Source organism: Anolis sagrei, chromosome Y, assembly GCF_037176765.1.
Source record: "Anolis sagrei isolate rAnoSag1 chromosome Y, rAnoSag1.mat, whole genome shotgun sequence".
NCBI classification, from domain to species: Eukaryota; Metazoa; Chordata; class Lepidosauria; order Squamata; family Dactyloidae; genus Anolis; species Anolis sagrei.
This window is the reverse complement of record NC_090035.1, coordinates 76,704,428-76,716,268: the sequence shown is the minus strand read 5'-3', so window position 1 is coordinate 76,716,268 and position 11,841 is coordinate 76,704,428. Positions and strand designations below refer to the sequence as shown.

Below are 11,841 nucleotides of genomic sequence, written 5' to 3'. Positions count from 1 at the left end.
AAATGTCATTTCCTAATTGGTTCTATCATAAACTGCCCAAAACTTTCAGTTGCTGTGAATTTTCCAGGCTGTCTAGCTATGTTCCAGAAGCATTCTCTCCTGATGTTTCGCCCGCATTTATGGCAGGCATCCCCAGAGGTTGTGAGATCTGTTGGAAACTAGGCAAGTGAGGTATTTATAGGCCTGGTCAATCCATGGTTATAAAGTATACATATCTGTGTTCACAGATTTATTTATTTTATTTATTTTATTTACAGCTTTTATATTCTGCCCTTCTCACCCCGCAGGGGACTCAGGGCGGATTACAGTGTACACATATATGGCAAACATTCAATGCCAATTTTGACATACAACATATACAGACATAGACAGAGGCTATTTAACTTTTTCTGGCCGCCAGGGGAGCTGTTGCTTTCATCGTCCATCTGCAACACTGATGAAGTACTTCCACATTCCCCGCATGCTTTTTTCTGAAGTCTTTATGGCCTCATAAATTAGTTAATTTAGCCTCCCCACACTTTAAGGTGGTACCTTATTTTCCTACTTGACAGGTGCAACTGTCTTTCGGGTTGCAAAGGTCGACAACAGGCTACACACAATTGGTTGGAAACCCACTCCAACCCGGGCTGGCTTCAAACTCATGACCTTTTGGTCAGAGTGATCTTAATGCAGCTGACACTCAGCCAGCTGCGCCACTATCCCGGGCCTAGATAGATAGATAGATAGATAGATAGATAGATAGATAGATATACTAGGCCTGGGCAATCCATGTTTCTAAATGGTTCTAAAGTACTTACAAAACTAAAGTTCTGGTGGTGAAAATTTCAGAACTCTAACAAAACTTTCAAAATTTAATTATTATTTCATTATTGGTGATTTTTATGACAGAACCAATTAGGAACTGCCATTTATAATTACATTTTGAGAGTTTTGTTAGAGTTCTGAAATTTTCACCACCCGAACTTTAGTTTTGTAAGTACTTTAGAACCATTTAGAATCATGGATTGCCCAGGCCTAGTGGACCACTCTAATAACCATTATGTCGGACTACAAAGAGAAGCCACTGAAATCCACAAATAGGTGGACAATTTCAACAGAAAGGAGGAAACCATGAAAATGAACAAAATCTGGCTACCAGTCTTAAAAAAAAACTCTCTAAAATCAGGACAGTAAATAAAGAGGAACATTCAAAAACAGGGGAATTTCAGACAAACAATCAGCGCCAACTAATGATCTCCCAACAAAGGATTCCCCTGGGCAGGAAGCAGCCAGGCTTTGAAGCTGCAAGGACATCAAATGCTAATCAAGGTGATTAATTACAACATCCACACCTGCCTCAAGCTGATAAGAGTTCTTTCTCCCACCCTGGACATTCCACAGATATATAAACCTTCACTTGTCTTGTTTCCAACAGACCTCACAACATCTGAGGATGCCTGCCATAAATGTAGGCGAAACATCAGGAGAGAATGCTTCTGGAAGATGGCCAGACAGCCCAGAAAACTCACATTGCCATGAAAGCCTTTGCCAAAACTTTGTTTTTACAGGACATACTGCAGCACATTTTGCTATAGTTTGAGGCTTGAGTCCCTTGGAAGAGAGCCTTTTCAGAGCAATACGGTTTTGAAGAGATTGTGAAGGACTATAAGCTAAAGATACAAACTGAAACCTGTTAAAAGTTTAACCTGACAAGAAATATACCTGTGTTTCTGAGTAAAACAAATGTTATTTTAAAGGTCTACTTGAATCTTCTGTCTGATGAGAGCATCAATTAGAAACAAGATATTTATGCGCCCAGTGATCATCCATTACACAATAAACTAAAGGAACACTCCTGAAACTCTGCTACCCAATAGGTTATGATCCTCACAGGTCATAATCCATTACTCTCTCTCTTGTCATTACCCAGCCTATCTATCATTCATCGATCTGGCTATCAATCATCTTCTTTCTGTATTTCTCCATCCATCCATCCAATCATTACCTTTTGTATCTGTCATTTGTTATGCTATCTCGTTCCATTTCATTATCCCTCATCTATCTATCACAGGCATAGGCCAACTTCGTCCCTCCAGGTGTTTTGGACTCCAACTCCCACAATTCGTAACAGCCGGTAGGCTGTTACGAATTGTGGGAGTTGGAGTCCAAAACACCTGGAGGGACGAAGTTGGCCCATACCTTCACCACACCCATGGCATCTCTGATTCTGAGCATCCGGACGAGGTAATTCCACAGGGGAAGCGCACTCACCACTGCTGTGAACTGGTGGAATTCCGGCCGCAGGTCTGAGCCTTTCAAGTGGATGTAGGAACCTTTATTGCCCATCTGGTCACTGGCAAGAAATGGTCAAAAAAAGGGTTGTGAGTACAGTCAGGTCTCAAACTGGGATCGGGAAAAGGAGTCGGGGCATTTGGCGTCCAAAACAGATGGGAAAACAGTGCATCACTATGTGACTTGTTCCAAACCTGTCACTGGGATGCCTGTGGTGGAGGAAAAACAGAAAATCTAGGATGAAATTGTCCCCTTCACTTGGGTGGTGGGCAGTCTTGTGTTTGTGGTTTGTGGAGGAGGACATTGACAGGGCTCTTGTACATGTTCATGGGACTTACTATAACCTGCAATGTTACTGGAGGGAGGGCCTTTGGTGTCTCCTTAGTAGTGGGAGCTACAACTATCTGTGGAAGTGGGAGCTTGTCTGTGGTAGTGGGCACCCTAGCCACATACACATACGCATTTTTACTTTTATTATATGTACTAGCTGTCCCCTGCCACGTGTTGCTGTGGCCTGCATGGGGGTTCTGTGTGGGAGGTTTGGCCCAATTCTATCGTTGGTGGGGTTTAGAATGCTCTGTGATGGTAGGTGAACTATAAATCCCAGCAACTACAACTCCCAAATGACAAAATCAATTTTTTGAGTGAAGGGCATACATTGGGTTGTTAGGTGTCTTGTGTCCAAATTTGGTGTCAATTCCTCCAGTGGTTTTTGAGTTCTGTTAATCCCACAAACGGACATTACATTTTTATTTATATAGACTAGACGTCCCCTGCCACGTGTTGCTGTGGCCCACATGGGGGTTCTGTGTGGGAGGTTTGGCCCAATTCTATCGTTGGTGGGGTTCAGAATGCTCTGTGATTGTAGGTGAACTATAAATCCCAGCAACTACAACTCCCAAATGTCAAGATTCTATTTTCCCTAAACTCCACCAGTGTTCACATTTGGGCATACTGAGTATTTGTGCCAAGTTTGGTCCAGATCCATCATTGTTTGTGTCCGCAGTGATCTCTGGATGTAGGTGAACTACAACTCCAAAACCAAAGGACACTGCCCACCGAACCCTTCCAGTATTTTCTGTTGGTCACGGGAGAACTGTGTGCCAAGTTTGGTTCAATTCATTGGTGGGGTTCAGAATGCTCTTTGATTGTAGGTGAACTATAAATCCCAGCAACGACAACTCCCAAATGACAAAATCAATTTTTTTGAGTGAAGGACATACATTGGGTTGTTAGGTGTCTTGTGTCCAAATTTGGTGTCAATTCGTCCAGTGTTTTTTGAGTTCTGTTAATCCCACAAACTGACATTACATTTTTATTTATATAGATAGAAGAAAGTTTGTAGTATATATGGTTTTCCATTTGCTCACTCACCAGTAGTTGGGGGCAGAGAACACAGTGACGCACTTGCCGTCGTGGGCCACCTCGTATCCCTCGGGCTTGACTTCGTGGCTGCGGATGATGTAGTCTAAATGGTTGCGTTCCAGGAAGCTTTGGGTGACGTCGGGCCCGAACTGGCAGCTCACGCCCCGTTTGCTGATCGACCGGCCGTTCTGGAGGAGGCGAGACAAGAAGGAAGGCACGCAAAGGTGCTTATGTTTAGCCCCAGCTTCTTTCTAAGTGATGTTCCAGCCATGAGTTCTGCTATATTGGTAGATCACAAGGGAGCCAGAAAGGCAGTGAGTTTGTGTGTCTGATTCAGGCATGGGCCAACTTGGGCCCTCCAGGTGTTTTGGACTACAACTCCTGTATTCCTCACCATTAGACATCATGGCTAGAGCTTATGGGAGTTGAGATACAGCAGTATCTGGACAGCTGAAGTTTGGTTTTGTTTCGACAAGAGAGAGAGGTTTGGATTTAGATAGAATCATAGAATCATAGAATCAAAGAGTTGGAAGAGACCTCGTGGGCCATCCAGTCCAACCCCATTCTGCCAAGAAGCAGGAATATTGCATTCAAATCACTCCTGACAGATGGCCATCCAGCCTCTGTTTAAAAGCTTCCAAAGAAGGAGCCTCCACCACACTCCGGGGCAGAGAGTTCCACTGCTGAATGGCTCTCACAGTCAGGAAGTTCTTCCTCGTGTTCAGATGGAATCTCCTCTCTTGTAGTTTGAAGCCATTGTTCCACGTCCTAGTCTCCAGGGAAGCAGAAAACAAGCTTGCTCCCTCCTCCCTGTGGCTTCCTCTCACATATTTATACATGGCTATCATATCCCCTCTCAGCCTTCTCTTCTGCAGGCTAAACATGCCCAGCTCCTTAAGCTGCTCCTCATAGGGCTTGTTCTCCAGACCTTTTATCATTTTAGTCGCCCTCCTCTGGACACATTCCAGCTTGTCAATATCTCTCTTGAATTGTGGTGCCCAGAATTGGACACAATATTCCAGATGTGGTCTAACCAAAACAGAATAGAGGGGTAGCATGACTTCCTTAGATCTAGACACTATGCTCCTATTGATGCAGGCCAAAATCCCATTGGCTTTTTTTGCCGCCACATCACATTGTTGGCTCATGTTTAACTTGTTGTCCACGAGGACTCCAAGATCTTTTTCACACGTACTGCTCACGTACTGCACAAGATACAAGGCTTGTGCCTCATGTAAGCCACTCCGAGTCCCCTTTGGGGAGAGAGTGGTGGGATATAAATAAAGACTATTATTGTTATTATTATTATTATTATTATTATTATTATTATTATTATTAGCTGTCCCCTGCCACATGTTGCTGTGGTCCAGTCTGAGTATATATTTGTGTATATATGTGTGTTTGCGTATCTATCTATCTATCTATCTATCTATCTATCTATCTATCTATCTATCTATCTATGTGTATGTGTGTGTGTGTGTGTGTGCATGTCTATATATGGGTTTATATATTTGTGTGTTTATGTATATTATATATGTGTGTATGCTTGTCTATTTGCATATTTGTGTGTATATATATGTGTGTGTATGTGTATATCTATATGTGTGTGCATGTGTATATGTATATATGTGTGTATACGTGTGCATGTGTGTATATACAGTATATTTTGGCGTATAAGACTACTTTTTAACCCAAGAAAATCTTCTCAAAAGTCAGGGGTCGTCTTATACGCGGGTGTAGTCTTATGCATGGAAGTCGTCTTAACTCTATATTTTAACTGGAAAAGTTGGGGGGTCGTCTTATACGCCCAGTCATCTTATATGCCGGAATATACGGTATATATATTTGTGTGTACTTGTTCATTATATGTGTGTGTGTATGAATGTGTGTATATGTATATTGAGCGTATATGTATACATGGTGTATTTTTTGGGTTTTTAAGTCTGGTCTGATGGGCTTTTTTGGTGTTTTTAGGGGTGAGGGACACTCGTTGGATTGTTAGGTGTATTGTGTCAAAATTAACCGCCAGTTGCAGTAAATCTGCAGAAAGGTTGACAGTTTGAAGCCCGGGGTCGGGGTGAGCTCCTGGCCTTTAGCGCAGCTTCTGCCTACCTAGCAGTTTGAAAACAAAATGTACTGTTTTAAAAGCGGGGAGGTATTTAAGGCACCCATAAGGAAATGACAGAAAAATGCCGGCAATTCAATCAAGGAGGAAGTTTACGAACAAAAGCTCTTCGGCAGAGAAAGTGGAGCAACAGCACCCCCTGTGGCTGAAACCGAGCACAGCCTCCAAGATGCCTATATATATCTCTATCTATCTATTTTTTTTAATTGAAAACATTTATATTCCGCCTTTCTCACCCCGAAGAGGACTCGGGGTGGAGCACAGCATATATACGGCAAACATTCAATGCCAGGACACAGATTCACATACAATACATAAACATTAAAAAACATATATTAAAATACACCATTTAAAACCGTCCTAGTCATTTCCTATTGCCGCTTTATTGCCCTATCCCGAAAGCTTGGTCCCACAGTCAAGTTTTTACCATCCTTCTAAAGGACAGGAGGGAGGGGGCCGACCTGATCTCACCACGAAGGGAGTTCCATAACCGGGGAGCAATCACTGAGAAGGCCCTGTCTCTCGTCCCCACCAATCGTGCCTGTGACAATGGCGGGACAGAAAGCAGGGCCTCCCCGGAGGACCTTAATCTCTATCTATGTACAATTGTCTGTCTTGTCAATGTATAATGGCATTGAATTTGGCTGTATACGTGTTCTGTGATCCGTCCTGAGTCCCCTTTGGGGTGAGAAGGGTGGAATATATATTCTGTGAATAAATAAATAAACACACACACACACCCCTTTGTCCTATAACAACATACAGCTTGGCACCCAATCTCATTTATTTTTATTTAAGACATTTATATGCCACCCTTCTCACCCCAAAGGGGACTCAGAGCAGCTTACAAGATATATATACATACAATATATTATATTAAAAGCATAGTACAATATCAGTATTAAATATTACTATATTGTATTATACCATTATATTGTAATATTATTAGTAATATTACATGTAATATAAATATATAATTAGTAATATTTTATTGGTAGTATTATATTGCATTACGTTATAATATTATATGTATATACAATATATTATATTATATTATATTATATTATATTATATTATATTATATTATATTATATTATATTATTAACATAGCACAGGAGACAAGGTGGAACTGTCCCCTGGCCCACTCTCTCTTCACTCTGGCCTAGAGCGGTAGTTTTACCTTATGCAAAGCATGTGTGCCCATAATCTGCAACTATTTCAGACAAAGATAGACAAAGAAGAGAAGGGGTCCCTAGGATGCCTGGCAAACATTTGCACCAGGGTAAAGTGCAGGTAGAACGAAAGTAGGCCTTACCTGAGGTTGAGGGTCTGACCAGAGTAAGTCACACATGGGACCTGCCAATGAGAATGTGGAAAATCAGTTAAAAATATCAAAGGAAACCCAGAAAGGAAGACCTGAGTGTCAAACATGTCTGTTGTAAACCACCCAATCAAACTAGAGATGGAAAAGAATGGAATTCCATTCAGGTTGGTAGAACTGTAGCTGGTATAATAGGCAAGGTGCAAGTGGAAACCACTGGTGGTGCAGCGGGTTAAACCGCTGAGGTACTGAACTTGCTGACTGAAAGGTCGGCGGTTCATAGAACCAGTCCCATGACGCGACTCAGAAGGATAACATGGTCTACTGCGGTGTTTCTCAACCTGGGGGTCGGGACTCCTGAGGGGGCCACGAGGGGGTGTCAGAGGGGTCGCCAAAGACCATTAGAAAACACAGTATTTTATGTTGGTCATGGGGGTTCTGTGTGGCAGGTTTGGCCCAATTCTATCATTGGTGGGGTTCAGAATGTCTTTGATTGTAAGTGAACTATAAATCCTAGCAACTATAACTCCCAAATGTCAAGGTTTATTTTCCTCAAATTCCACCAGTGTTCACATTTGGGCATATTGAGTATTCGTGCCAAGTTGGGTCATGATCCATCATTGTTTGAGTCCACAGTGCTCTCTGGATGTAGGTGAACTACAACTCCAAAACCGAAGGTCAATGCCCACTAAACCCTTCCAGGATTTTCTCTTGGTCATGGGAGTTCTGTGTACCAAATTTGGTTCAATTCCATTGCTGGTGGAGTTCAGAATGCTCTTTGATTGTAGGCGAACTATACATCCCAGCAACTACAACTCCCAAATGTCAAGATTCTATGTTCCCCAAACTCCACCAGTGTTCACATTTGGGCAAATTGAGTATTCGTGCAGTTTGGTTCAGATCCATCATTGTTTGAGTCCACAGTGATCTCTGGATGTAGGTGAACTACAACTCCAAAACTGAAGGTCAATGCCCACCAAACCCTTCCAGTACTTTTTGTTGGCCACAGGAGTTCTGTGTGCCAAGTTCGGTTCAATCCCAACGTCGGTGGAGTTCAGAATGCTCTTTGATTGTAGGTGAACTATAAATCCCAGCAACTACAACTCCCAAGTGACAAAATCAATCCCTCCCAACCCCACCAGTATTCAAATTTGGACATATTGGGTATTTCTGCCAAATTTGGTCCAGTGAATATCATCCTGTATATCAGATATTTATATCACAATTCATAACAGTAGCAAAATGACAATTCTGAAGTAGCAACGAAAATAATTTTATGGTTGGGGGTCACCACAACATGAGGAACTGTATTAAGGGGTCGCGGCATTAGGAAGGTTGAGAACCACTGGTCTACTGTATCGAAGGCTGCGGAGAGGTCCAGGAGAACCAAAAGGGACACAATCCCCCGTCCAGTTCCCTATGCAGATCACCCACTAAGGTGTTTCAGATCCATGTCCCAGCCTTTTAACCTTTCATATGCCATTTTTAAAACTTTTGTGCACTTTAAAACCCCTTTTCTATGTTTTTATGATAGAAATAATTAAAAAATGACATTTATAACCCAGGAAACAAAAATCATGTGATATAATATAACTAACATGGGGCTTGCTGTAACTCTGCTCTAATGTTTAAGGCCACACAACTCTTGTCATTTGGGATTAGTGACATTTCTTTTCCTCGAGTGCAATTTACACATGAAAGAATCCCATTAATATACAAAAACGAACCATGATTTCATTTGCTGGGCAACTGCCTGCAGAGGGAGCAGATAATCCCGCTCACAAATGTGATGCATTAGAGTTCACCTTCCGTATTATTTACCTGAATCAGGAGGTTGCCGATTCCGTTCGATCTTCCTGATATCATCTAACGTTACTCCATCTTCACTGAAAAGCCCACCGTGCATTATCTATTTAAGGGGAGGAAAAATATAACAGGATCACCAATGGAGTAACATAGGGCATGGGCAAATTTGGGCCCGCCCGGTGTTTTGGACTTCAACTCCCACAATTCCTAACAGCCTACCGGCTGTTAGGAATTGTGGGAGTTGAAGTCCAAAACACCGGGCGGGCCCAAGTTTGCTTTCCCACCTCCTAAGCTGCAGGACTATCTTACCAAGACTTTGCCGTTGATGCACTGCGCCAGAGGAAGCCACTCAAACACTTCGCTGAAGAGCTCAAACATCTGGGCTGTGTATTTGGCCTTCACTTCGCCTTCAAACCCGTAAATTTGGTTCATGTTGTCTGTTTCGTGGTTCCCTGGAAAGGCAGGCAAAGGGGGAAATACAGAGAAGACGGTGTTGGGACGAGGAAATGTAAATTCCACAGGAATGGGTTAAAAGGAAGAGGAGAAGGAGAAAGAGCGATGGGATACGGAAAGAGAATAAGTGACAGGACAAGAGAGATTTGTGTGAGAGGTTAGGAGAGAAATCAGACTGACTGAACTGTGGTTTACAACTTTGAATATGTTTTAGTGGATTTAGTGATTTTTTAAAAGATACTGTTTATAATGAATTCTGTTTTAATGTTTGCATATTAACATAAAAACATTGTACGCTAATGTTTTTGTGTTAAGCTGCATTGAGTCTCCTTTGGAAGAGATAAAGAAGGGTATAAATAAATATAATAATGATAATAATATCAATTTTGCAATCCCATGCAACAGCAGGATTGAAGAAAAACAACTGGAAAAGCCAGTCAAGGTGGCCCCAGTGGTGATCGGCACACTGGGTGCAGTGGCTAAAGACCTTGGCCTGCAGTTAAACACAATTGGCGCTGACAAATTAACATCTGCCAGCTGCAAAAGGCCACCCTACTCAAATCTGCACGCATTATTTGCCAATATATCACACAATCCTAGACACTTGGGAAGTGTCCAACGTGTGATCCAATACAACAGCCAGCATAGTAATCTTGTCTCAACGTTCTTGCTCCAGGGGTTCTCCCCCCCCCCCCCGCCGTACGAAGGTTTGTTTACTTCTCTGTCTCTCTATGAGTTCTCCCTTACAAAAGGTCTGCCCCTTTATCTCACCCTGAGTTTTTAAATCATTTTATGTACATGTGGCCCGCTCTCTGTCATTATGTTTCTATGTTTTGTGTATATTTTTATATGCTTTGATATTTTATACTTTATTGATATGTTGTTTATTTTATTGCAATTTGTATTTTTGTATTGTAATTTGTTGTTCAGGCTTGGTCCCATGTAAGCCGCTCCGAGTACCCATTGGGGGAGATGGTGGCAGGGTATAAATAAAGAATATTATTATTATTATTATTATTATTATTATTATTATTTGAGAACACAGAATTGTTTACAGAACAGAAAAGAGACACAGAGGTGCTGGGGTGAGTGGCAAAATTTACAGGCAGATGGGGAAAAAGAAAATTGGATTTCATATGTTCACGTGCGCATATTTACGTCAAGTTGAGACTACAAAACCCATGATTCAGAAGCACTCAAATGGGGCATTTTTCTTGATTGAAAACCATCCCTTAGTTCTTCTGCAGAACAAACTATTGAATTCTAATCTAATTTCTAGTCTTTGACTGAGAAGTTAAAAGGACTATGAGAATCAACATTTTTTTACGCCCGATAGATTTAAGGATAACATTTTAAAACACTGGGAGATTGGGCAATGTAAATTATCGCGAAGGGGGGTCTGGGATGAGGAAGGGTTTAATTGCATGAACCATAAAATAAAGTGCTTCTGAGGTCATTTTGTGCGAAATTTGGTCAGGGAGTATTGATTTACTGTATATACTTGAGTATAAGCCTAGTTTTTCAGCCCTTTTTTAGGCTGAAAAAGTCCCCCTCGGCTTATACTCGAATCAAAGTTATTTATTATTTTACTCTATTATTTTTATTACATTTATAATTTTACTCTATTATTATTATTATTATTATTATTATTATTATTATTATTATTACATTTATTATTTTACTCTATTTATTATTGTTATTACATGTATTATTTTACAACATAATTACTGGTATTATTACATTTCTATTATTATTATTACATTTATTATTTTACTCTATTATTATTGGGAGGATACATAAGCACATTGAAGAAGGTTAGAATAATGGTTTAATCAGAGTTGGGCAGTCTTATCTTAAATTACAGTTTTATGTAAATATTTAATCTACTGATGCCTCAATTAATGTAATTTTATTGGTATCTATTTTTATTTTGAAATTTACCAGTAGATGCTGCATTTTCCACCCTCAGCTTATACTCAAATCAATATGTTTTCCCAGTTTTTTGTGATAAAATTAGGTGCCTCGGCTTATATTCGGGTCGGCTTATACTCGAGTATATACGGTAAGTATCAACACAGAGAAGAAACTACATCTTATCTAACTGAACTCTAACAAGAAATGTGCCTGTATGGTGAATTAATGCAAGTTATTTATGAGTAAACAAGTATGCTATTTTTGTTTTTGTCTCTTGAGTGCATATTTTAACTAAGAGGTTTCAAGAGAGTATATATCTTTTGGGCAATCGCAACTGCAAATTCTATTTCAAAGAAAGGACTATCCTCTGCTAATCCAATATATTTTTGTAGTGGCATGTCTTTATTCTTGGCAGTTTAAAGACATGGTTCTTCAGTTTAACAGTCGAGTTACCTGTGTGCCATTACACGAATGCTTATGAATATCACTGGTTCAAGGAGTTAACTTCTAACAAGGTCATGCTTTTCTTGACTAGTGGTTTTCAAAAGGTGGTCTCCACATGTTCATGGCGATTCTCGTTTGTCAC

The 11,841-nt window shown here is 40.8% G+C and overlaps 1 protein-coding gene across 1 annotated transcript in view; it reads right to left on the bottom strand.

Annotated features, from left to right (window-relative positions):
- Positions 1 to 11,841, bottom strand: part of LOC137095148 (serine/threonine-protein phosphatase 5) — a 44,861-nt gene that overhangs the window by 6,212 nt on the left and 26,808 nt on the right. The window contains exons 8-12 of the mRNA XM_067461453.1: positions 9,198 to 9,340; positions 8,904 to 8,991; positions 7,077 to 7,117; positions 3,646 to 3,824; positions 2,251 to 2,332 (exon numbers count right to left, since the gene is read on the bottom strand). Of these exons, the coding sequence (XP_067317554.1) occupies positions 2,251 to 2,332; positions 3,646 to 3,824; positions 7,077 to 7,117; positions 8,904 to 8,991; positions 9,198 to 9,340 (533 nt within the window). The remainder of the gene's footprint in view (positions 1 to 2,250; positions 2,333 to 3,645; positions 3,825 to 7,076; positions 7,118 to 8,903; positions 8,992 to 9,197; positions 9,341 to 11,841) is intronic.